This window comes from Embiotoca jacksoni, unplaced genomic scaffold, assembly GCF_022577435.1.
Source record: "Embiotoca jacksoni isolate LCO1_2020_lvr unplaced genomic scaffold, fEmbJac1.0.p SCAF_26, whole genome shotgun sequence".
Taxonomy (NCBI): Eukaryota; Metazoa; Chordata; class Actinopteri; family Embiotocidae; genus Embiotoca; species Embiotoca jacksoni.
The window spans coordinates 3,889,214-3,916,338 of NW_027185377.1; the positions used below are offsets into that span (position 1 = coordinate 3,889,214).

General features: G+C 42.3%; 1 protein-coding gene across 1 annotated transcript in view; it reads left to right on the forward strand.

Annotated features, from left to right (window-relative positions):
- LOC138204745 (glutamate receptor ionotropic, NMDA 2C-like) overlaps positions 1-15,625 on the forward strand; it is a 49,507-nt gene extending 33,882 nt beyond the window's left edge. The window contains exons 10-17 of the mRNA XM_069160198.1: positions 1,649-1,817; positions 3,510-3,663; positions 4,150-4,275; positions 5,293-5,522; positions 7,973-8,133; positions 9,148-9,335; positions 11,238-11,470; positions 12,714-15,625. Of these exons, the coding sequence (XP_069016299.1) occupies positions 1,649-1,817; positions 3,510-3,663; positions 4,150-4,275; positions 5,293-5,522; positions 7,973-8,133; positions 9,148-9,335; positions 11,238-11,470; positions 12,714-14,261 (2,809 nt within the window). The 3' untranslated portion in view covers positions 14,262-15,625. The remainder of the gene's footprint in view (positions 1-1,648; positions 1,818-3,509; positions 3,664-4,149; positions 4,276-5,292; positions 5,523-7,972; positions 8,134-9,147; positions 9,336-11,237; positions 11,471-12,713) is intronic.
- The last annotated feature ends 11,500 nt before the right edge of the window (positions 15,626-27,125 follow it).

The window sequence follows — 27,125 nt, forward strand, 5'->3', positions numbered from 1 at the left end:
TTTGAGTGTCTACATACTTAAGGCCATTTAGTGTGCCTCTGGCTTTGGGACTGTTGGTTAGGTTGGTTTTCTGGACTATCAAGAACCTAAACAAGTGATCCGTTAAATCAGGTGACGTTCGACAGATTAAAAGTTTGATGAGGTGATGGAAATGTTGATATTTTGAATTGACAATCGCAACGAATGCGCTGTAGTACAATTACTGTCGGGCATTAACCTTGCAGGGTTTTTCCTCATCATTCCTACAAGATTGACAGTGGTGGTTATTTCAAATACCCTCCTCTTTCCTCCTCCATCTGTCCTCCTTTGTTCTTGCCCTCCTTTCCTTCCAAACTGAAGTCGCTGCCCCGTCAGGGCTCGTCTGGTTGTTCGCAGTGTGTTTTCTGTCTGTCGTTCAGCTCCAAATTTTCCTCTCTCTGGTCCGACTGCCTCTTCCCCTCCCCGCCTCTCCCCCCGCCCCCTTCCCCACCTCCCTCCATGCTGCACTAGTTTCTGGGCATTTTGTGGAGTCCACACAGCAGAACACAACTGCTGCTAATCCTCGGAGGACACTTTACTGTATATGCACATGTGTTTGTGTGTGAGGCGGGCGATAGATGGCCCAGTTTCAGGCGTGTTTGTTTGTGTGCGTGTGTGCGTGCTGGTGAATTGTTAGCGGAGTGTGTATAATGACGACAGGTGGCCGGCTTCTGCAGCAATTAATTAACACTGCGTTTATCCGAGCTAGACTCCCGTGAAAGAAGCAAGCCCTCCAAACGCACTTAAAATGTTTCTAAAATGAACTCTTACAATTTTGAAAATAATCAGCTCGAATGTTAATTACTCGCTTGACTTTATTTCATTCAATCTTTTGCTCATTTATTCACTCGCATGCTCGCTTTATCGTTCCTCAGCTCTTATGCTGACTCATTGACATGCTGAGGTTATCAGTCAGTCACACGCACACGCACACACACACACACACAGCGTGACTCAGCCTTTGTACATTTTAGGCCTCCACTTTGGCAGCTAGATAGATGAAAAAGTGAAAAAATACGGTTTTGTTTCGGGGTTTTTTTTTTCCACAGGAAATGTGTCGGCTTCATTTCCAATCTGTCCGCTTTTAACGTTCACTGTCCGCTGTCGCTTGTCGAGGTTCGCCATTATTTTTTATTCTGGTATTTTTTCTAAACTTTCTGTCCTTCTGTTCTCTTCTTCTACACCCCATTAAGTAGCAAGGCCACACAGAGGAAGTGAGAGTGTCCCACACGCCTTAATGTGCTTTGATTAGAGGCCATCACAGTCACTCAGCCATTCACTGTGGGCTCCGTCACACTGTGTGGAAGTGTATTTGTGCGTGTTTGCCATTTTTGGGTGTCTGCTCCGTCTCTCTGAGAGACACCTTGTTAACCGACATTGATTTTAGCTAATGAACCAACAATCGCCTGCCCTTCACTTTGCTGCCGTAGACGATGGCCGCTGTCAGCGTGAGAGCCGGCGACTATTTAGCACTCACTCGTTGAAAAAAAAAAAGTAAAACAGCAGCTTTAGTCTCTGAAAGCTAAAGATAGCAACTGTCCCAGCTCGCAGGGAGAGTCTTTGATCATGTTGAAACAAAACTGTACTTACGGTATACGCGTGACGGTGCTTTTTGTCACCCTTCTCGCAGTATTATCGGCCACTCGGAGACCTACACCAAACTGTGCTGCAAGGGCTTCTGCATAGACATCCTCAAGAAGCTGTCCAAGACCATCAAGTTCTCCTACGACCTTTACCTGGTCACCAACGGGAAACACGGCAAGCTGGTCCGCGGGACTTGGAACGGAATGATTGGGGAGGTGAGACTCACGGCTGCGTTGTTTAAAAGAACAATAAATTCCTGAATGCAGCAGCCAGGTTGTTGAATTTACAGACAGTTCTTAGAACAAAGTGTTTTAAAATGTTCACCCTCAGATCTAACCGAATAAACGTAGCCTCGGGCTAAAGCACGCCCTAATTATTTTAAAGGTAAGCTCTTCATGTGTAGCGTGTTAATATTACACACAAAAACAGCACGAAATGTTAAGCCATAGTTTTAGGTAACGGTGCATACAGTAATAATGATAATCTCGTTGAGGTCATGAGAAAAAAAGAACAATCTGAATTTAGCATCATGGCACACATTTGGACTCTAAAAAGTACAACAATAGGAAGTAAAAAATATGATGACGAGAGAGAAGAGACAGAAACAAAAGTTAAACCAAAACAATGTTGTAAAAGACAGTAAAATAGAGCTGAGAAGAAGTACAGAGCCGGGTTGTAATTCTCTGTGGGTTCTTACCCACAAGCAACTCCTTTCATATTAAATACTATCTTTTGAACAATTTTCAATATAACAATATTCAGTTCCAACATTTTAAATGACTTTAAGGAATGAAGTAAATATAAGTGATGACACACAAGTCTTTGGTAAACAACAAAACAGTTGACAGCAGATTCTTCAGTAGAAGTCCCATAAAGAGGGAGAAGGATGAAATGCGAAAGCCAGTTTGGGGTAGTTTTGTACATTTATACTAGTCGAAGTGTGGAGGTGAAACATGACTGTAAAGTCAGAATTTTGACTCAAAATAGGTTTTCATTGAATGGTCACATTTATCAGCCTAAATTTTGCTAAACTAAAAAAAAAGAAAAAAAAGTGATATCATAAAAACTTCTGCCAAATAAATGGAGGAGAAATGAGCTCATGGCTGTACGTGAAGACAGTACTTGAGTACCAGTGCCGTTTTTAGCAGTGATGCACATTGTGACGGCATTACATGGTCGAGAGAGTTTCTTTGATGGTTTTTATGTAGGTCAGTGGTGAGGTCATGCATATACATATGGAGCAAACACACTTCCCCTCCACCTCCACCACCACCACCGCACACACACACACACACACGCACACGCACACGCACACACGCACACACGCACACACGCACACACGCCAAGCCACATCAAACACAGTCACATCTGAAAGCGAAACACCCTGAACAGGTGTTCCTCAAGAGAGCCTTCTTGCTTGTGTTTCTGAGCCTGAAGGCACTCTGCTTTGAATCTGTGGCTGGATAATTGTGTTTGTGTGTGTGTGTTTGTGTACAACATTTGTGTACAACATTTATATAAAAGAAAAACTTCTCTGTATTTTCCAGTAAAGCTACCGTGGATATGAGCACTCTTGAGATGCAGCATGCGGTCTTCCTCGATGCTCAAATAATGACGGGACAAGTATTTCTCACTCATCTCTGCAAACAGCCATTATTAGAGTCGTGTCGTACTGTAGAGCCCAAAATGTTTGCTGCCGGTGGCCTCGCTGTTGAAAAGGGATTTGCTCATGAAATTCAGAATTTGCTCTCTCTTAAGCAAAGGAAGTTTTTTTCTTTTTCTTTTGATCAGTCAGATCAGATCAGGAACTGAAAAAAAACCAGCAGAATAAATAGGAAAACATTTGTGACCGCTTTCGGTGTCTCGCTGGTTTATTTCACGCTCTGTTTCTGCGTTTCTTCTCTCAGGTTGTGTATAGACGAGCTGACATGGCCATCGGCTCTCTCACCATCAATGAGGAGCGCTCCGAAATCATCGACTTCTCCGTGCCGTTTGTGGAGACCGGCATCAGCGTCATGGTGGCGCGCAGCAACGGGACCGTTTCCCCGTCTGCCTTTCTCGGTGAGAAACGCAACAAAGGTCCTCGACAACCGTTTGATTTGATTCCTTTGGTTCAAACTCATCACAGCATCTGTTATCCCGCAGTGTCGATGCACACGTTTGCAATGTTGATGCCGCTTTCTTCCAGGATGGCCTACTTAAACGAGTTCTGTCTCTGCAGACGCTTCGGGAAACTTCCCATTAAGCTTTTATCCCACCAATAACTGTAGCCTACAACTAAATCCCCTTATGCACCACGCACACACCTAAATCCCTTCTCCAAACCCCTAAACAACAAAATTCAGCACAAAATCCTAAACAGTGTTATTTTTCCCCTCTTTTCATTTTCACATCAGTCAGTTCTTTCGTTCTGTCTGTCTGCTATCCTCCAACCACACATGGTGACCCCCCTTCCCCCCATCACTGGCTGAGGTTCAGAAGCAGGAAGTACAAAAGAGACTTGGTTCAATCAACGTTTGTTCCTTCCCTTTCTCCTCCCTCATCCAGAGCCCTACAGCCCAGCAGTTTGGGTCATGATGTTTGTGATGTGCCTGACCGTGGTGGCCGTGACGGTGTTTGTTTTCGAATACTGCAGCCCGGTTGGCTATAACCGCAGTCTGGTGAGCGCCAAAGGTGAGTTTTTACACTTCCTTCTTTGGCTTTCAGTGGTCGAAGTGATCCCCCTCACGTACAGCGGATGATGAAGAAGTAAATAATTACTACAGTATTATTAAAGCAAAGGCATGGCGCCAAAAACCTGCCAGTAAAGTCCATATTTATCCCACAGATTTGAATGCCTTTAATCTCACAGACTTGCAAACTCTCCTGTTTTCAAAGTGTAATATGACTGAATGGATTACATTTAGCCATTTATATTTACCTCTTCTAAAAATATCCACAAAGATACCTCGAAGCTACTGAATTTGCATCCTTCCAAGTATTTTACTGTAAGCCTGCCTACGCGCCGCTACGTCCAGCCGCGTCTGAATGTCCTGCGACGTTTGAGAGTTCCTCGACCAGATTTTGGGGAGAGGGCTAATCAATCCCACAATGCAGCACTGACAGAGCGTGCCTCGTCTCCGGGTCCGAAAGGTCATTTTCCTGTTTTAATTAGCATTCGTCGCTGCGCTAATCGAAGTGTGATTGATGGCGGTGGCACCCTCCGTTGCTGCACATGAGCAACGGTGGCAGAGAGCGATGGAAACGGGCCGAGGCAGTGAAATTGTTCTGTTGTTCGAAAGTTTGCAGAAGGGCACGAGATGGCTCATGAATACTTACGTAGTGAACAGTAGATATATTTTACTTGATGAGAGAACACGCCGAAAATGTCTAAAAACCAACATCATCGTGCTGACAGTCAATTCGTCGCTGGCAAAAAGAAAAAGCCCATTTCCCGTCTGAACCCAGGTGGTATCTTGACATGCACGTCCCAAAGTCTTGAGATATCTTCCTCTGAGATTTCTACTTATTTCAACCGTCATCTTTTTGCAGAACAAACAGAGTCTATAAAAATAAGATTCTCCGGCCAAGAAATATGACATCAGGTGTTTGCATGGAACTGACAAAGCTATCGAGCAACCACAGGAATTCATACTTTGTTTGTCAAGATTAAATACAGTAGAGTAATATCTGCTCCCTCTGTTTCCTCAGACCCTGGCGGTCCGACGTTCACCATCGGGAAGTCGGTGTGGCTGCTGTGGGGAATTGTCTTCAACAACTCTGTACCCATCGAGAACCCCAAAGGAACCACCAGTAAGATCATGGTCCTGGTCTGGGCCTTCTTTGCCGTCATCTTTCTGGCTTCTTACACTGCCAACCTGGCTGCTTTCATGATCCAGGAACAATATATCGACACAGTGTCCGGCCTCTCCGACAAGAAGGTAAGAATAAAAAGTTTCGCTTGGAATAATAACCACGGAAGTGATGATGAGGCAGGACAATTATAGCATGTCCACGCAGACATACTGAAAGCAGGCTGCGCTTGTGGAGCAGGGAGATATGGAGCGAACCGAGTCCCTTTGTGTTTGAATCCAGCTCTTGCCACTGTTCATCACTCCGCATTGACTAATAAACCATGAATGGAAGGAGAGACAAAAGGACTCGCAGAAAGCCTTCAAGATGGAGTCAAGTAAAAGGATTGTCTTGTGAATGTCTCTGTCCTTTTCCCTATCAGCGGGGAGCCCAGTGGCATGAATGACTAATCAATTACTGCCGTCTGTCAATACAGATGGTGTCTGAGTCTCCACTTGTCCTGTCAGTATTTTGGTCTGTCCATCAATATTCCCCCTGTGCTGTCTCCATCTCTCGTCTCCCCTCACACTGTTAAAACAAGATCACCAAATGTCAAACGATTAAAACAGAAACAGTCGAGCCACAGAGGAGAACACCACCCATGCACTTCCCCTACCACTTAAAAAACACACACACACACACACACACACACACACACACACACACACACACACACACACACACACACACACAAAACCTCAGGCCTCAGAGGAGCTTTACAAAAGAGCATTTTATTCCTCTAACAGCGACCACAACTGGCAGGCAGGGATCAGCAGAGCCACCTCATTGATCTACGTCTGTATTAACCGACTATATTAATTTTATGCAGATGCATTATATCCCACAGCATGAAGGCACTGATATAAATTAGCCTGCACAACCCAACGTCAGCTGCCCTTTAATTCGGAGGTCCTAAATGACGAAGGATTAGTCGGGTTTAAGGTCGCAGGCCGGCAACATGCACATCTCTCAGGTATAAAGGATAAGGCTGGTATTATTCTTGATTTTTCTTATTGTCAGAAACACTATTGAAAAAACAAAACAAAAAAAAACCCCAATTTTTTTGTCCTTCTCTCAATATGTACCAAAACTAAGAAATATAGACACGTAATTGATCTAACTCAAACTGCTGAAGCCTTATATTAACTTCAATTAATCACAGCATTACTTCATTCTATTACGCTTCTCTCATTAAGCAGTTATGTCACTGTTTTTAGAAGGAATTTCTTTGCCACTATTGACAAGAGCAATAATCATAGCAACTAATAATCCTGTCTTTGTACAGCCATGTGAGCATTATATCAGGTTTGACTTTAAAAAATGAACCTATCCTGTAATTTCTAATCCTCTGTGATGTGTTTTTTTTTTGTTTGTTTGTTTTGTTCAAACAGCTGATTATAAAAAAAAGACATCTCGACTGAATCCACTGCAGTTGCAGCCGAAGAGCGGTTATATATTAGCGCACATACAAACACCCACTCCCACGCTCACGGTTTGATTGGCTCATTCATTTGCGCTCAGCTCAAAAAGGTCAACGCTGTAACCGAGATGAAAAGATCTTTTCTGTTTGCAGTCTAATTGAGCCCGAGCGCTCGGCCCTGCGTCGTACGAGTCGCCTCGTCTAATGTGAATTTTCCGCGGACAGTGAAAATGATTCAAACACATGCATGTTGCTTTGATAGCAGATTTAATCAAATTGAGGTGAGCGAGTAGCTTCCAGTCCATTTATACAGCTTTGAATTCAGCTGCTGATTAGATCAGTTTTGAAAAAAGACATGGAATGATTCTTAAATGGATTACATTAAACTGAGTAGTGCCTCATCCTCTTTACTCCTCTCTACCCCATTTCTTCATTCTGGTGCCCTCTTTCTTCTCTTTTCACAATTATTCCTGCTTCGGTCTCCTCTCCTTTTACCTCCTTCTCTCTCTTCTACACTTCTCCTTTCTTCTTCTCCTCTTTCCCATTTCCTTTCGTTTTGTCTCCTAGTTTCGTCTCATTCCCCCCTTTTCTTTTTTTTTTTTTAACATCCTTCTCTTCTCTTTCTTCTCATCCACCTTTCTCCTGTCCGCCTTGTTGTGCTCAATACTCTTTCTTTCATCTTCTCTTTACGATTCTCCTCTTGCCACTTTCCTTTTCTTTTACTTCCCTTCTGTTCCTTGCTCTCGCTTCACTTATACTGCCTATCCTCCCTCTTCTTCTCTTTTTTCCCTCCTGCCCTCCTTTTCCTTACACTCCTCCCATATCCCTCTACTTTTTAAAAATATTTTCCCTCACTCTTTGGCCTTTTCCTCTTTTTGTCTGCCTTCCCGTCTCCATGTCTCCTCCTCTTCCCTCATCATCTCCCATCTCTTTCATCCCGTCTCCCCATATTCTTCTCTAACTCCCTTCAGTCTCTCTCCTCTCCTTCTGTTCTCTCCTTACTTCCTTCTCACCAAACTTCTCTAACTTCCCTCTATTGTTTCCCATTCCTCATTTCTCCGATCTTGTCTCTTCCTCCCCCTTCCCTCTCCTCTCCTTCCATCCTCTCTCTCCCTACAGTTCCAGAAACCACAGGAGCATTACCCTCCTTTCCGCTTCGGGACCGTCCCAAATGGGAGCACAGAGAGGAACATCCGCAGCAACTACCCCGACATGCACACGCACATGGTAAAATACAACCAGAAGGGGGTGGAGGAAGCCCTAGAAAGCCTCAAAACCGGGTACAGTCTTGCTTAAATATTAACTATATAGCACATTTAAATAAGCAGTTATATTTAACTGATCATGACGCTAGACACAAGATGCCACAGTAATAATAATCACAATTTTGGTGATACAGCAGATAACTGATGTTCTTTGTTGTTGTTTTTTTACATCTATTTCTGAATTAGGCCAATGTGATGGGTGTATTTTTAGATGTAAAGTAATGTCTGGTGCAGCTTAATTTGTAAAGAAGAGTGCTGTCAAACATCTTCACAAAGCACTTAAAGAACCATTTTATTCATAAAGTACACACTGTGTGATCTTAATATTTTTGTAGGGATTTTTTTTTTTTGTCATTGTGGAAGGAAAATGAACTTCCAGCGACCTGAAATATGTCTGGAATGTGAATACATCAGGGTGAACATTTATTCACCTTTAATTTTGGCCATGTTACCAGCATGGCTCTCAGTATAGCAATGTCAGTCAGTTCCAGACTGAAATATCTCAATGGCTATTGGACTGATTGCTTTTGAATTTGCCATTCAGACATTCATGGTCCCCAGTCAAATCAGTTTATGACCAAATACCTACAACACGAATGACATATAATATTCCCATTTCCATTGTCAGTGTGATAGCCTGCTGACATTATCACTTAGTCTCTAGAAAATCTCTGCCCACAACTAGCATCGCCACTTTGCAACTTTGGTGAAACATTTCTAAAACCCTGAGTAAAGGTTCACTGTGATGAATATCCAATCTCAAGCAACTTTCAAGTCTCTGCGAGCTGACAGTTTCAGAAATGAACTAAAGCCTGGATGGTGGGAAAAGTCCAAAAACATATACAGTGTGCTTTTCAATGTGGTCAGCAGCAACACAAAGTGCACAGCAATTGCATTTAAAGAGCTAAAACACACAAAACCACTAACCGTGAGAGAGACAAAAGATAACTACAACTTTAACAAATGAGGTGTGTTTATGTAAGAACTTCTTAAACTTCTCTCAGATGAAGATGAGCTATTTTCATGCAGGAAGCTGGATGCCTTCATCTACGACGCCGCCGTTTTGAACTACATGGCCGGCAAAGACGAGGGCTGCAAACTGGTGACCATTGGTAGTGGGAAAGTGTTCGCCACCACGGGATACGGCATTGCTTTGGAGAAAGACTCCCGCTGGAAACGACCTATCGACCTGGCGCTGCTGCAGTTCCTTGGAGATGGTGGGCACAGATCCAAACCTCACACGCATTCAAACGCAAACTCGTACCTGCGCAAACACTGTCACATTTTCCTCAGCTTTATCGGTTTGTGTTTATTTCTGTCTCACTGGCAAACTGTATGTGAACCATGAAACTGGCGCCAGGCCACTTCAGTGTGCTGTATCAGCAGGGAAGTGGGCTTACAGGGAAGAGTTAATATCCTGCAGAACAGCAGGGAGTGTTAGGGATATGATTATCTCTGTTATATACACAGACACACACACACACACACGCACGCACACACACACCCTTCTTACCTACACGTACACACAAACACACTCGACATGATGGCCGTCGGTGTGGAGTTAATATCCTCCTTCCTCTGAGGGCTTAAGAGCATCCCACACATAGACTCGCCTTCACTCTGAGCTTTCCGTGATGATATAATAAATAGTGTGTTTATGGTCAACATACGGTAACCGGGTGATAAAACGGGCCGTGCTCCCTGGAGGCTGCTGGGGAGAGCTCAGCTCAAGAGGTGGCCACCTGTTCAGAGGCCCATAGGAGCAGCTTATGTGGTAATGATAGCTAATGGAAATGTGTTTCAGGACTGTAAATTCTTCACATTTAAAAAGGTGCTTCATCAACAGAGTGTAATGCATGCACGCCACCAAAGAATAAAGAATACAAAATAGTCATATCCCTTTATATATTGCAGCAAGAAATGGGGAGGACAGTAATAGATTTTTCACAGTTATGGCTCAAAGTTCTGCTGGATTTGAAACAGAATAATAACTATATAATACCCGTAAAATCACCTTTTCCACTTCACTTATTCTCCTTTAAGCTATGCGATATCTACACTGAGTGAAATATTCCACCTCATGATAACCGTTTTTATGGCAGCAGCCTCAAATTGGAATATTCCAGATGTTTTATTTTATATACACTCATCCAAATTTCTGCCTCGCATATTGGGTATCTTTTAACAACTTTTATACAATGTCCCCCGGTTTTAGGACAGTGGAGCAGAACAGGGATCCTAAACAAACAAACCAAAAAAAACCCCAAGATCTTCTAAGGTCCAGCAGCAAGATTCATTTGAAAGGCTGAATCAGTCCATCTGAACACATGTTTGACAAGAACAGATTAACCTCCAAAACTGGATTAGGGACCAAGGAAAACAGACAACTGCCCCGAGGCCTCTGACAGTCAGGTGCCCTAATATTTTCAATTATTTAACTACAAAGATATAACATCAACTATGTCATGAATTATTTTTGTGGCCCAGTCTTGTAGTGAGACTCTGTATCAATATGTACCTTGAACACCTTTTTTTTTTCTTCCCAAGTTTCGATTCAGCTTACATGGTACTTTTTTCAATAAGTAAAGGTGTGTTTTGTCAAAATACCTCCATATATGTATATATATATATATATATATATATATATATATAGATATATATAGATATATATAAATATATAAGTGTATATATATATTAAAAAAAAGGCATTTATAGAGTGCTGTGCGTACTTTACTCACAGAAAATAGGATGCAACAGGGGCCCAACAGCAAAGTTTTGCCTCAGGGTCATCAAACAAGTTGATCCAGTTAGTCCAAGTTCCCATGTTTACAAAAAAAAGCATTGAAGTTAAGGTGAACTGCAGTCAGCTCTGGAGACATACTGTCGTACTATTGTGGGGGTAGTTGGAAAATTGTGTGCATGATCAACAAATAAAATGAATCACTGTCCAAAGACTCTATGACTGTACTGTATAGCATATCCAAGACAATCAGGGAAATAGTTGTGCTCCAGTTGGTATGTTATTATCTTTTTCGCTCTGTCAAGTCATCTCGCACTCTATCTCTGCTCATATTTCTCTCTTTTGTCCCCTCGCCTCTCGTAAACCTTCGTCCCATCAGGAGACACCCAGCGCTTGGAGACAGTCTGGTTGTCAGGAATCTGCCAGAACGAGAAGAACGAGGTGATGAGCAGCAAGTTGGACATCGACAACATGGCAGGTGTCTTCTACATGCTTCTGGTGGCTATGGGTCTCAGCCTGCTGGTCTTTGCCTGGGAACACCTGCTTTACTGGAAACTACGACACTCCCTCCACAAGTCGCACAAACTCGACTTCCTGTTGGCCATTAGCAGGGTGAGATTTTGCTCTTTTTTTTTTAATTTTTTTTAAATCAATCATTAAGCAGTTTTTAGGAATGACCTGAGTTGTTTGTGCATCCTCGGTTGGTTTGATAGCTGATTGGTTTACAGAAGTGGGGTTGAGAAACTGCTTCACTGATTTTTCACATTGACTAGTGACTGATTGGCTAGCTGTAATTGGATTAGTTATATAACAGCTTGTTTAAGAGATTGAAAGACTGGCTGGTCTATTATTTTGACTCTAACTGGGTGGTTGGCTTTTTCTTCATTTAATATGCTGTTTTACATGAAGTGGCTTTTATGGGATGATAAATGAATGCAAATGGATGTCTATTTGCATGTAATTACATGGCATCATTGGGGGACCTTGTTATTATATTAGCTAAAATGGCACAGCATTCTTATTAAGAATGAAAGGGGAGGAGATAGACATAAAGGAAGAAAAGCAACTCTAATTTTGGTGCTTACCCAGCATTCAACTTTGATTGCCTAATGTTCATTCGCAATTTGCCTAAATCAGTACCCATTTTGTTGATGCTGTTGTTTAGGAATGTGGTTATTGAGCGCAAAAGGCGCAGGCTGAAGCCAGGGAAATGTCTATGGACTCCAGTCCCCTCTACTGTGTAATTATACCATTGTGCCTGAATCTGGGTTTTATCAGATTAACGGCTAAATGACTATCTGATCATTAATCCGTGTGGGGCAGCCCCAAGGACCAAATTAAATTTGGCTCTTTCAGGAGCTCTCAGCCAACTGTAAGCAGAGAGCAGTCATGGGATTTGGCTCTTTGTTTGTCCAGGCAGTTAGAGACGGTTTGTTCTGTCAGGGACTTTAGGCATGTGTGTCCGTGTGTGTTTATTGGGGCAATTCTCTCAGCTTAAACAGTTTTTCTTTGAGTCCCGGGAGAATGCATAATGAATTTATGACTAAGACTTGCCTCAGTGATAAAATGAGATATTAATGAAATCAGTTTTTTTTTATTTGACTGCCAATGGGGATTTATTAGTTAAGAGGTGAGTCATTACTTAGAGATGCACAAATTGGCTGAAATCCCGTCTGTGAAATAGTCCCCATAGGACCACTAGGGCAATTCAAGGTCGAACAATTTGTGGCTATCCATTGATTTGATTAAAAATGATTGGTTAATTTTCTTTCTACTCAACTTTTCCTGTCTTTTGTCTCACTTCTCATTGTCTTATCTTTTTTTTTTGTCTTTGTCCGTCTTTTTCTTCTATCAGGGTATTTACAGTTGTTTCAATGGAGTAGAGGAACCTGGGCGCTCATCTGGTTTGGCCAAACCTGACCTGACCTCCAATTATGCTCAAGTGAACATGCTGAAGATGCTTCGCACTGCCAAGGACCTGGTGTCCACCGCCAATGTTGAGAGCTCCCTGGACAACGCTACCAAGACCATAGAGCAGTTGAGCCGTCACGGTGGCAGCTTGCCTGTTCGTGTTCCACAAGTTATCACAGAGGCTGTACCGGGAGGGTTCGCCTATGTTACGGAGAATCACTGCTCTCTTCCTCAGCGCTCTCTAAGCCCACCTCTGACTGCTGTTACATCTCTGAAACAGCAGAGGAGTGTGACCAGGCCAACACCACTGCGCTACACACTTCCGACTCGCTCTACTTCATGTCTATATGACAGACCACTTCCCGTGTCCAGCCTCAGCAGTCCCCACCTGGCTATTGGAGAGCCGCTGCCTCATCAGCACCCACACCACTACCAGACCACGGGGAGACTCTATGTAGACACCCATCCTCACTCGCCCTTTATCCCCTACACTGATCTCCAGCTGCCTGACATCTACGCCTCTCACCCAGTCTCCTCGCCCCAAAACCAGGGCTTTTCGCGAAGGAAAAGGAGATCCAAGAGTTTTCAGGGTGATGATGGGGATATAGAAAGGAGAATATACGGGGACCTGGAAAAGAGTGACAAAAGTCCTGTGTGTCTGAGTCAGCTCAAAGCCAACCACCTCCAAGACAACCACATCTCCTCCCCGAGTGTTGACAACATTTACTCAGGGGAGGTGATGAGTCCTCCAGTAGAAAACTACAGCTCTTGGCCCCCGGAGGACCTTGTGGTGAGAGGGAGACGCAGGCACCGCCGCCCCTCTTTTCTTAAAGCAACTTGGGGTAGCGAGCAGATCCACCAGTTTGATGAATCCCAGTCTTCTCTGTCCAGCCAATCACCTTCAACCTTGCCAGACCTGTTCCCATGTATTCTTACTCCGACCACACCTGCCAAGGCCTACAACCCGGCCCATCTTCGAAACAACCTGTGCCTCCCAAGGAACCAGGCCTACCTCCACATAAGGGAGGACCAGAGGAAGCCCATCGGGCGTAAGGGCCAGAGGCTGCGCTACTCCCACTCCACCCACCTCCCAACGTATGGAGAAGCAGTTCGACATGGGACTGGGTTAGGGCGGGGTATGGTGCGGAGAGCCACGAGTTTGCTCAGCAGACAGTACGCGCACTACCTGAACTCTTACCCTGGGCTACCCCTTTACCACAGCCCAGTAGACTTGCAGCACCACAGCCAGGCTTCCAGCGGTCACCTGAGCCCCAACCCAGTGTGCCAACTGTTGGCTTGCAGTGGTGGCCGATGTGGGGGCCAGCGGGCTCTTCTGTACCAGGACAGCGTGTATGGTGCCTACGGGATCTATCAGGGGTCCCAGACTGGATCAGAGGCTCTGGTAGGTCAAGGACCAGGGGGACAACCTGTGGGGAGCCCCTGTGTACTTCGACCCTGGCGACGGGTGTCCAGTCTAGAGTCTGAAGTCTGACAAGAAACCATAAGGACCTCATGAGATGGAAATTGTGGAGATACACAAGACAAGACTCTAAAACATTACCACTGTGGTGGGAGTTTATTGATTAGATTCATGTAGAGGGGTAAAGTCATGATTTGAAGTAACTGTTGATTTTTCTGTGTGATCAAAGTGTGTGGTAAAGAATATAAGTTTGGGTCTCCCAATTTAAGGACCGACGTGATGAACATTATTGTAAGAAGACTGCACTGTTACCAATTTAACCTTGAGAAAGCTGTGGAAAGCTGGAGTTGGCAAGTTTAACTCACTTGCTGCTTTCCTATGAACAACGCTTGTGTGTTTTCTGTGCTTTAACATGCACTAAAATTTACAACAGTCCATGGTGTTGGCGCATGGTTAAACTATAACCAGAGTTTTCATGCTGTGCGTGTGTTGTGTATATTCTATTGTGGATGGTTGGGATTCAGTCGTGGGTGTCGTCTAGTATATGAACCGTTTACAGCTGGGGGGAAACGGTGGAGGAATAAGAGGTTGTTTCTTTTCATATACAACCACCAAAAACTAAAGCAGCCACTGTAGCAAGATACTTGAAGACGGCTACAACGCAGACATGAAGAGTTTAATTCCAACATGAGACATTCGATATTAAAACACTTCCGACTCCGGACACAGAAGAGGAGCAGTTTTCTAGAATGAAATAATCATTTGGGACATCTGTTAATGAATTTCAGGTAACTTCTTTAAATATTTATAATGTTTTGGAGCTAAGCCCTTCATGTCTTCATTTAGGGATGAATTAAGAGGAAGCGGTGTCTTTACGAAAGCAGTCCATATGAACACAATCTGCAAAAGGATGACAGTATTGGGACAGCGTTGACCAGCACTAGGTGTCTTAAACCATGGACTCTTGTTCCTCACTGGGTCTCACTGTGAGGCTACAGTACAGCACAACATCACACATGGCCTCACATTAAATAAATTCTGTATTCTAAGTACTATATCGATATAGAGATATGTGTTATTCGAGGATGATTAGTGTCATATTCATATATTCTGCATATGATAGAAATTTATAGTCTCTTTTTCTAAACACACCTCTGGCACATTCTGAGTTTTTCTTTTTGTAAAACTGTTGCTGATTTACTGGAACATTTGTTATTCATGTATTAACTCTTTACGTTGGCCTATATAAAGATTTTCATCACTCCCTCTTTTCAACTCTTTTATATTCCCTCATCATCTTGCTTTTTTTTCCATCTCCTCTAACTGTTTAATGATCAAATTTAAATGAGGTAATTGAAAGCTATTCTAGTATCTATATTACCTGGCTCCCTCACCCTGTAATTAATCACTTAGACCGATTAAAGAGCCTTTTTGAATGAACATGCATGTGCGCGTCTTCTTTGTGGAGTTATCTTTCTGAAATCGGTGTACTTTGCAGCAAAAAAATGTGTTTTAATGGGGAAATGCAAACCTTAAAGGAATAGTCCACCATTTTGGGGAAATAGGATTAATCTTGCCAAGAGTTGGATGAGAAGACTGGAACCGTTCTTATGTCTGGACGCTAAGTACGAAGCTACAGCCAGCAGATGGTTAGCTGAACAAAAACTGAAGAAAGAACATTTGGGAGGTTATGTGTTGGATTGTTGCTGCATTCAAATGGGGGAAGTGTTTAGCATGTTGATGAGAAGAGTCTTTAAAAAAAAAAAAAAAAAAAAGTATTTTCTTGTGGTATTAGTGCCGTTTTGTGAAAGCTAAAATTTTTCAAATTGACGTGTTTGCTGTTGTTTTCAGAAATAGCTGAACTAATTTTTTTGTTGGATGGAAAACTAAGAAAATGTTGGTGGTCCCAACAGTCTTATTGTTTTCCTCCAGTCATTATGACATCATAGGTCTGTTAGCTTGTTTAATTATTAGCCTCCATGTCTTCTAGACACTGTTCATTTTGCTGTTACCTGGCAACACGACTCAACCACCTGAACGCCATACTGTGCGCACGTAATTCCACGTCATGACTACGAGCGCACAAGTTGAATTTGAAGGCAGCAATATGTAAACATTGATTCGATTTTGTGTTCGAAGCATTTTCTCAGCTTTAGACAAAGTCATACTAGTTGTTTCGTACCGTTTCCTCTTTATGCTAAGCTAACTGGCAGCTGGCTACAGTTTCACTTGTACCATACAGACTGTGCTGCACCTCCCAAAATGTTGAACTTTTCTTTTAAGGCTGCAAGGGGATGGAAAAAAGAGGAGTTAGAAGGGAAAGAAAAAGACAGAACAGCAGATGAAGACGACAATCTGGTCGCTGATCAAAGCCGCCTCCTCTGATCTTGTCATATGGAGGTCAGTCATCTGCTGCAGCATCCTGGAGGAATATCCTTCTGGTGTTTGGGTCACATGTCAGCTGGTGACTGACACAAATACGCCGCAGAAAAAAAAGACTGCACCAACTGGCACTGATGTTATTTCACTTCAGATTTTCTGTAGACTTTTTGGATTGACAAGGTTTCTGCCGGGGTTTGGTGGACCTCACCGAGTGGTACTCATGACATGGCGTAAAATTTTGAGCAACGCTCGTCTGAAGCAAATTAAGGTAAAGATAAACTACTTCAACTCAAGGTGACCTGTTGCCATGGCAATTACTTTCTCGCTGTGCTGTTGTCATGACGAGATAAGACTCCATTCAGGAGGCCAGATGAGTAATGCTGGAGAGTCCAACCATTGAGCACTTTGATTTTTCCATTACTCTCTGCTTTGTTACTGGAGCACTGCCTTAGATTGGACCATAATATTGATTTAATTCTCTGCTCTGATACTGATCCCATATTTTTTGAGTTCGAGGTAATTGGACTTCTTTTCATCTCCGAAGAGCAGAAAGGGGCTGAGCAGGCTTTGGCAATTATATAATTAAGACATGCTTGTTGACCAAACATAAAGCCTGGATTTACACAGGTGAAAGGGGTATTGATATTTTTTTGGCACAAATATCGAATGATACGAATGTATGGAAGGAAAGCAAAGAAAGAAATTATAAAAACCTGCCCTACATTACAAAGTCATTTATTTACCAAGTTAAATGGGCCATCACTATTTCTGTTGTTGGTACCAAGGAAAAAAAACAGCTGAATAGTAAAGTAGTAAAATTAAATATGACAAACTCAAACTTAGGAGAGTAAAGGAAAGTGATGTCAAATTCAGCTTAGTATTTTTTAGACCAAATACTTTTCCAAAATAGCTACACTCTTTTACACACTCATTTCAAATGTCGCTAAAAATTCAGTTTGAAGGCTTTTATCACAAAAATCTGTTCCCAAAAGATGATAAAAAAAAAATTAAAAAAAAGTGTTGAGCTCTTCTGAGCACTTTGCTTATATAGCTGTCAAATAAATAAACTATCATCCTATTGTCAGAGTAACTAATTGGATGATTGCTGAAAGTTTTGCACTTTCCAGAGATTTGAAAATCAAATTTTCACTTGTCATTAGTCTCTTACAAGAAGACAACAGCTTTAACAAGACGACAGCCTGGAATAGATGGCAAGTGTTGGATGACTCATTACATAATGGTCCAGTAGTTACTGTGTCATTTCTTTGTGTTTACAGGGCATCAATACAACTTTCTCTTTTTAGGTACATATGTGTAGGTGTAAGTGAAGACAAGAAAACATTCAAGAATATCTGAATAACATCTTTGTCAAGTTGGACATCAAAAAAATAGATCAAACTGTAGAATTATTACTTTGTACAAGACAGGTACATTTAAATGCTTTTAATGTTTTGATTTTTTACATTGATTCTGTGGAACAAAACACTATTAACCAATTTTAATCTTTATTTGTACCTTATAATTATTCAGAATGTATTGGTGTATTTAAAAAGTACTGTACTTAAAGAGTCATTTATTTTTTTTGTCACCCAAAATGCACATTTCAGACATTTTTTTTTTTTTACTTCTTTACTTGTTCGTAGCAACACAACAAGTAACGTTCTACTTGGTGCCCCATATGTACAAAATATTAACAAACACGTGGGCTTGTAATCTAAAGTGTTACCAAATGTGTACAGCGGCGTATGAGCATTTTCACACTAAATATAAAAAAAAGTTCAAGACTGGCAAAAAAAAAAAAAAAAATGTGGCAGTTGCCCAGCCATAAGAGAGTTAAATGTGGACATGGAGCCCCAGCTGGCCTTAAATTGTGTTCCCAGTCTTGATGGCTGTTGAAATGAATGACTTCCTGTCCTCCACGTGGTGGCATGGAGAAGCTCTTGGATGATTCCTGTGTAATGGAGGGCGGAAATGTACAGTTCATGAATGTCAGTCTGAGCAGCATCCCTGTCCATCTGCCACTGAGACTGTTTTAGTTCGCACAACAATGACACATTTATACCGAACAGTTAAATTACAGTTGATATTCATGTTTATGAGAGCGCGATCTCAACAATTAGTGGATGAATTGCCACAAAAGTTGGTACACAGGTTTGTGTCCCCCTCAGGATAAATTGTAATCATTTTTGTGAGCTTTTGTTACATACCTCAGGTCACTAGTGACGAGGCACTTATAATAAAGTAGGATTTTAAGTTATATATTACTGTAACCATGTTAGAGGGAAGTACTCACAGTAACAAACAAATTATTTATACAAGTTTTTACCTTCATTTATGTCAGACAAATGTGTTTTTTTCAAAACAGATGAATGTTTCACAGTGCAGGCGGATATATATTGATGGATATTGGAATTCAGCTCAGTGCAACACTGTGCCTAAGGACAGCCTCAGAGCTGCGAGAACAGCTGTAGACTCTTGGTCTCAGTTGCATCATTTCAGATGTATTTCAACAAAATGGTGGCATTTGACGAGAGTATAAACAATCGCAAAAAAAATAAAATAATTGACAGCTTTTTAAACTTTAATGCAAGACCTGTTGGAATTACCAGCAAATAACTGCAAAGAACATAAATATAATCAAGGTAGGAATATGAGACTCACTACAGGGTATAACTTGGGTAGTTTTCTTGAGTGTTTTACAGTAATAAGAAAACAGTGATTAGGATTGACTGCAGTCACTTTAGTCACCAAATGCCTGAAAGTGTATGTGTGTGTCTGTGTTGGTTACATGTGTGTAAAGGCTGCATCAGGACTGATGAAGGACCTGTCTAACCAAATGATGACAGATGTGAGGCGTGCATTTGAAAACATCAGTGGAGCACCTGGGACAGGCTGCAGACATCACGTACAGAGACTGACACATTAACAGCACATAATATAAACATGTCCACATTCAAAAATTATTCCTCTCACTTTCTTCAACACACACTTGAAATATGGCATCTCAAACTCAGACAGAGATGAAGGATGCAAATGCAGAGATGAGGAACAATTAGGAGCCTTTACCAGCCTGGGGATTTAACATTCATGTCAGGAGGACGCAGGAGTCTTTAAGGACCACCCTCAAAGCTAAAACATTATTCATTTATTCACTCACGCTCCCATGCAGACACACGTCACCTCATAATGTTCCACCAGGGACACTCAACTCTTTCATCCACTGCGTGCTTGTTTTTGAACTCATTCTAAATAAGATTAATGCCGAGAATGCGCAAACTGAATGCGGTGGCCCAGTTGATTTTTTTTTTAAGCACGCAGATGCTGTTTATACACGTATATAAACAACGAGCAGCGGCAACCTTGACAGGGTCGTCGGCTACAACGTCTGGAGTCACCAGAGGGCCGGAGTCCGGTCTCCTCACACCTCCCGCCTGCGAATAAATTGCTTCACGTGTCGCGGCACCAGCTCCAGATGCTCTGAGTCACCTTGAGACAAAAAGGCTGGCCCGCCCTCCCTGATAGGTGAGGAAAAGGAACGACGAAGAACGAGTGAGGTGAGAGGACAACAAAATGTGGGAGGAAATGAGGAGAGCCAGACAAATATTTGGGACAGCGGTCGGGGGTATTGGCGAGGAAGAAAAGGAGATTTGAGAGAAACTAGAGATGTCGGAGGAGATGGCTGAGAACTGTCACAGGAGGAGAGAAAGAATAAGTTACACGAGAGGAGGAGGGAGGAGGCTTTAAGAGGAGATAGAGAGAATAAGGGAGGGGAGGTGGAGCGAATGTGGCGAGATAGACGAGTGAACGGGGAGGAGGGGAAGACGAAAGGAGAAATTTTAGGACGGCTGATATGAGAACAGGTGGGAAGTGAGCAGGAGAGCAGTGAGAGGAAAGGAGAGATTTATTTCTCTGTGTGTCTGACAGAGAAAGGATTATAATTTGAATTGCAGGACGACAATGTGGAAAACCAGGAAGATATTGGGGGGGGGAGAAAAGAAAAACTCCCACATATCTTTATTTCCTGGCTGAAAAGGTGCAATTTTTATACTGATAGCCTTATTATGGAGAGAGACGCACAAGTACCAAACAACAACAACATCATTACTGTTTCACTGACATACATGCAGAAACGTGATGTAAATGACAGCCGCTCTGGTTGTTTTGACTTCCGCGATCACATTAACTAAATCATCAAAGCAATACAGCGTTCTGAGTGTGACAGCTGTCTGTGCATATGAGGACACATATTATTGTGCTACAGTACGCAATTAAACTTTGAATTTGAGACTTTGGTGTGTGTGTGTGTGTGTGTGTGTGTGTGTGTGTGTGTGTGTGTGTGTGTGTGTGTGTGTGTGTGTGTGTGTGTGTGCGTGCGTGCAGCAACTCCTCCCGTATCTGAGACAAGACGATTGGATCTGCCAGCCAGCAAGAACGTTAATTACTTCGGCAATCTTCGGGCTCACTTCCCACAATCACACCCATCTCTGGGAAGGGAATGAGCTCGGCCATTCAGGAAGCCCAACTCCAGACCGAGCCGCCGATTCAAATCTGTTTTGAGGAAATCAACTACTACGCAGAACAATACAGACGTTCGTTACGGAAGTAAGAGTCTTTTTGCCCTTAAAAAATAAAATTTCCCTCCCACGGTCCTAAACAGCTGGTACAATCATGGACAATAAATGTACGTCATTACTTTTGGGTGTTAAATTGAGAATATTGTCTGTCAGGCAAATTTAAACAGAACGTAAATGAGACAGATTGCATCTTAATTAACAAATCAAGCATCCGTTTTTTTGTCGCCTGGCTCCGCCCACCTACTGCTCACGGCTTTAGCTTTTACATATTCTGAAAACCCTGTTCGCATGAAGGTTTGCTGTGTGTAGTGGTGGTAGAACTGGATGAACAGATACGAACAGTTGTAGCAACGCTAGCGAATATCGAGGACATGCAGCCGGAGCGAGAGCAATGAGGAGGCGAAGGCAGTTCTGGTTAAAGTTAACCTGAACTTAAATAAATTAAATGTTAAATAAATTTAATAAATTTAACAGGTAATTTCTCACATACAACATTTTATTAATTTTCCAACTATTTAAATACACTCTTGCAATACGGTATCTCCTTGTAGCAACCAAAGCTTTGTGTAACAGTTGGTTAAGTTTAAGGAGAGATCATTTTCACTATGTTTCCCTAAACATAGAGGAAAAGTTCATTATTTTGGGAAAGAAAACTATTGGCATGCAGTGATAGATGAAAAGATCGATATCACTCATGTCTTTATGGTAAATGTCAAGCTACCAGCAGATATTTAGCTGAGCTCAACTTATCCTGAAACTCACTATTACCATTACTCGGGAGTAACTAAATAAAACGAAGTATTTTACCGATATAACGTTCCATACAACTTACTCTGGTTACTTGAGTATATTATTTTGATGCTCCACTAATACTGATGCTGAAGCTACAGGTTATTCTGCAGATTTAAATACAATGCATTTCTATACAGTAAATCAAAATCACCCAACAATATATAAAATGAGGAAAATTAGCTCTGCCACAGCGAACAACAATAAAATACAGCTTACATGTTATAACATGAGACTAGTATACATTTTCTCATCGGAGTCTTAACAAGTTGAAAATGGAAATAAGTCAATTGCAAGACACTTTTACCAAAGTGCTTTTGTTGTTTAAACATAGCTGCACCAGGATGCCGCGTGTTCTCCATTCAACGCAGCCTCCTCGCTCCAAACATGTTGCATTTCCCTCACATGAAAAAAATAAATAAATGTTGCCTCTGAACACAATGTAGGCAGCAATTATGTCTGTTACCACAGTGTTGTTGGTGAAACAAACGAGCAGTAGGTATAAAAGTAATTTCTCTGAGACGGGCCTGACAAATGATGATGTGGTTCCATGTCCTGCACCTCATGTGGCATTTTCCTCAGCTATGTATTGATCAGTCTGATTTTTCATCCCTTCCCAAACTGTCACAGATCTCTATTAGACCATAGGCTCCAATCCTGAGGCGCACCAGTTTCTCAATGAGTTTTTCGGGGAGCAATTTCAGTGGGCCATACATCATCAGATGCAACCTCACCCGGAAAAACAAGAGGTTCATCAAGTTCCTGTACGCTGCGCTCCACCTGTGCGGGATAAATCAGCTCTGTGGAAGATCTTGATTTCTCCGTGAGAAAATACTGCGGGTCATCGGATGAAAGCTGCAGCTGTGATTAGCGGGTGTCATGCTGCTGACGTCTTGTGAACAACACTATAAAGCACACACACCGTCGCCTCTCCTCTTGTCCTTCCAAGGTGACAGCTCCCGGGGTGCTCTGGCAACGATTACTTCAGCAAATTAACAAAACCCCACGAAGAGCCGCCGACGGCCGAGGAACCGGGGCCACACATCTACCGGCCTGCCAGCAAGACGCACACAGACACGCATGCACGCACACTGCAGGCTACAGAAGCCGAAACCATAGCCCTCTAATTAACCAGTCCCACCCTCTTGACCCAGTAGCTGAGAGCAGCCTTATTATCAGCTCCATCTTCTCCCCTCAACGAGTCTTTTCCTCCTTGGCTAATATGAGGTTCAGCCCTGTGCTCTCCTGGAGCGGGAGCGCCAAATGAGAAGAGAGGGAAGAAAGAAATTCGGTCGGATGTTATTAAGGGAGACTTGAGGTTTTCAAAGTTGTTGGCCCTTTTTAACAGATCAGTGTGTGATGGCTTCTCAGTTGGAGATGTGGAAGAGCAGAGTTAACAGACTGTCTTTTCCACTCACTCAAGAACTTGTCTTTTCCTTCGCCCTAAAACTTCTAATTTTATTTTTTTCTTTCTGTTCCTCAAAGAACTTTCTGACGGGTGTAGTCGTCTTTGCATGTATTCTCACAGTGCCACACAGTTTTACCTGGTGAAGCTCCAGAGCCTGGGAGCAACGTGATCTTCTTCTCCTTATGGTGTTTAATGGCGGCTGTCAGACAGCTTTTTAGTTGTATTACCGCCACCTTCTGTTGGGAGTAAAACATTTCATCCAGGCACCGGTAAAAACGGGAAATTAGGAAGAACGATAGTCGCATATACTTATCGATGATTCGAGCACTCAAAAATCATGTCCCATCCCTAATATAGATTAATTTTGCTTCCATAAGAAGATATGTTGGAGTTCAGGGTCAACCAGATCCTCAACTCTACTCAGTCCATCTTCCTTTTAGTGTGTCCTCTCACTTATTCAGTATTTGAAAATTACAAGTGTAGCCAAACACACCCAGAAATATCTGGCTTTTCTGTTGCAAATTGCTCCACTATGCTCACCAGCTCATTACTAGCTTTGCCTGTGCGCTGTTTGATGCTGAGCCGACAGTGTAGTCATTTTTTTCAGAGGCATTTCATTGAAAACAGCTCGCTGCTCCATTTTAAAACAATGCTGTGAACCAAAACAGGACAGATAGGTGACAATTCTCTCTCAGTCTCCTACTACGAGCAACTACTTTCACATTATTCCGAGTCATCAGATCCATTGTTAATAAAAAAATAAGTAAATTTTTATTGCATATTTTACCATACAATAGAAAATAATAGGAGACATTTTTTGGATGAGACCATACAGATTCTTCTGAAAGAAAAGTAAAAAAAAATGTCATAAATGAGACTTGTTGCGCTCCCTGTTTAAAGAGACCGGTACAAAAGGTTGACTTCATGTAACCCCTTTGTGGATGTGTGGACAAGTCAATGTTTGCAGACCACAAGATACAAGATGACTTTTGGTGTAACGTGCTATTTGTATAGCACGTTACACCAGCAAGAGGAAAGAAAGACAAGAAAAAATAAGACATTTGGTGTATCCTGAGTTGAGTACATTTCGGCTTGCACCCCCGAGGAAATCAGCGAGGATGCTGAAACTATTAGAAATTTGGAACAATGATTCCGACCCAGTGGGTACAGGGTCGCAGTGACCTTCATCGGGACCACATACTCACTCTCGTCATTTCATTTATTTATTGTTGATAAAAATAGTTTATTGGTCATTATTCAATGAATGGTAGGGGAAATTTGTGTGACTGTTGTGTCAGTTGAAATTCAGGATTCAGACTTTTGTCACGCCGGCCTAATATCAACCCAAACAATTGAAGAACAACTTCTCGTCACCGGGGTTTAACATTAATTTTCTGCTGAACAGTTCATTTGGCATGCTTCATCGGGCCATCTGGGTATTCAATTCCAAGTTGTCAAAATCTTTTACACAAGCTGTCTTTAAGAAATTGTCTTCTTGTTCATCGCTCTAAAATGTCAACAGTTTACCAGTCAGATTGTGCAGCAAGGGCAGAGCAGAAGACATATTCACGGCTACGTTCTCACCCGGCAGCTTCTCTAATGTGTTGATTTTCCATATGAAGCCTGAAAGTGTTAAATAGCTCCACAAAGATGAAGGCTAGATCTCACATTCATCCCATTTACGGACCTCTTAATGCCTAGATATGCATCATACAGAGGGCTTGTGTTTGACTTTCAGGACCTGAAGCGGCTTTCTAACCCGCTGAAATGTTATAGCAGCAGAGATCCAACTCATGTTTGTGGCAGCAGTATGTCACGTTTTTCTTCGCCTCGGGGTGAAAAGTAAGAGAAAGATTCGGATCACGGTGGTTGGATGGGTCAAACTGAGGATTTTCACCAGGACACTGAAGATTTGAGTCTGTGAATTCACTTGGAGAATTTTATTTTCCTCATCCTAACCAAGCAATTTTGGCTTTTCATTCCTAAGCGAGGGAAAATGTGAAATTGACCCAATGTAGTGGCTGATGGGTATATTCTACACTGGCGTGATACCAGGTTAAGTCCAAGTGAAGAAAAACATGCTGCAACCTCATCAACTGCACATGCAATCCACTGCTTTCTACAAGTAGTGTGTACAAGGACACACCAATGATTTTGCTCAACTAAATAAAAAAAAATAAAAAACACCTCTTCTTCATGCTGTCCTGAACATGACATTGCATTATCATCATTCAGCGGTAGAGCATCTCAGGGAACATCAGATTGTTCAGATTGGTTTGGGGTCTAAAGCAGTGATTCTCTGATTCGCTATGCCCCAGAGATACAGTACAACTGACAAGGACCGATCTCTTCCTACCTCTGGCACCACCTCCTTTCCATGAAGCCGTGAAGGACAGTACACATCCAGTAAATGCAAATTCAGTTCAGTATCTTGATCATGTATATATATATATATATTTATTTTTTTTTACCGTGCATACAATCTTAGCATCTGCTCTATGTCTATCAGTCGTAAAAATCTTACAACCCCTATCAACCACATACTTCTGGGAAGCTTTTTTTCCCTTCCCTTGTGTCATCCACAAAAAATAGGACAAAACAGAGAATCAGACACACCCTCAGTCTGCTGCTGATAAAGATCATTCACTCTATGGCAAATTAGTTGTGAATATGCACAAATTTCTCATTAAGATTTGATCGTATCCAAATAAACTATCATTTTGGCTTCTTATGTCTCTGTGTCTGTTCATAAAGTATACACACACTCCCGCTCACCCTTTCAAGGAAAGGTTGAGTGCCCCTGAAAAAGAGAAAAGGTCTTGGGCAATGACTGCTTGAGAGATCGACCAGAAACAATTATTAGCAAGCGACTGTACATGTAAATTAATCCCCCCCCCAAAAAATAATTTCATGAAAACATCTAATCATGTTTTACTTTAAAACCCATTTCTTCTTCCTTTCACAGCTGTGAATGTAACGTGATATCTGAGATGAGCGCTATCAGTATAAGAGGTGATAAGAGCAGTCTGAGGAAGGTCACGTCTTATACGAGTGAGTGTGTGTGTGTGTGTGTGTGTGTGTGTGTGTGTGTGTGTGTGTGTGTGAGGGAGAGATCACTGCTGAGCAGAGCAGATGAATGTGGACAAGTTTGCGCTTTAAGGGAGAAGATAAGATGGGTGTACCTTATCTGAGTCAGCACAAACCACCTCTGACAACACTGAGGGTTTTGTACCCGTGTGTGTGTGTGTGTGTGTGTGTGTGTGTGTGTGTGTGTGTGTGCGTGCAAGATAGGGAAGATAGCATCATGGCTTTTAGAGACAAGACCAATTTCTCCAGAGAGAGTTTCTGGCATGTGATACAGACTCACTGAACAACATCTCTCTGTCTCACTATGTCTCACTCTGTCTCACTGTCTCACTCACCCACCGTCTGAACGAGATCAGTTTGATGGAGACTACGTCCACCCTGAGTCTAAGAGCGCATCCACACTTTTCAGGTCACAAAGATTGTCATCGACACCGCAGCGCTATCTCCACGTCTTCGTCCTCATTCACAGTCAACGTGTGATCAGCAGAAGACAGACATGGTTGTTAAACCTCCGTTTCGTTCCCTCCTGTCATTACCTGTCATGTATTTTACAGCTAAAAGGTTGTTTTACAATGTAGTTCTTCTCATTTACTGATTCTAGTTTTTATTTTTTTCATTTCTGTTGTCAGACAACCAAAAGGGTGTAAAAGTAATTTGAGCGGCTCATACATTTTTGGAACCTGACACGATCATCAC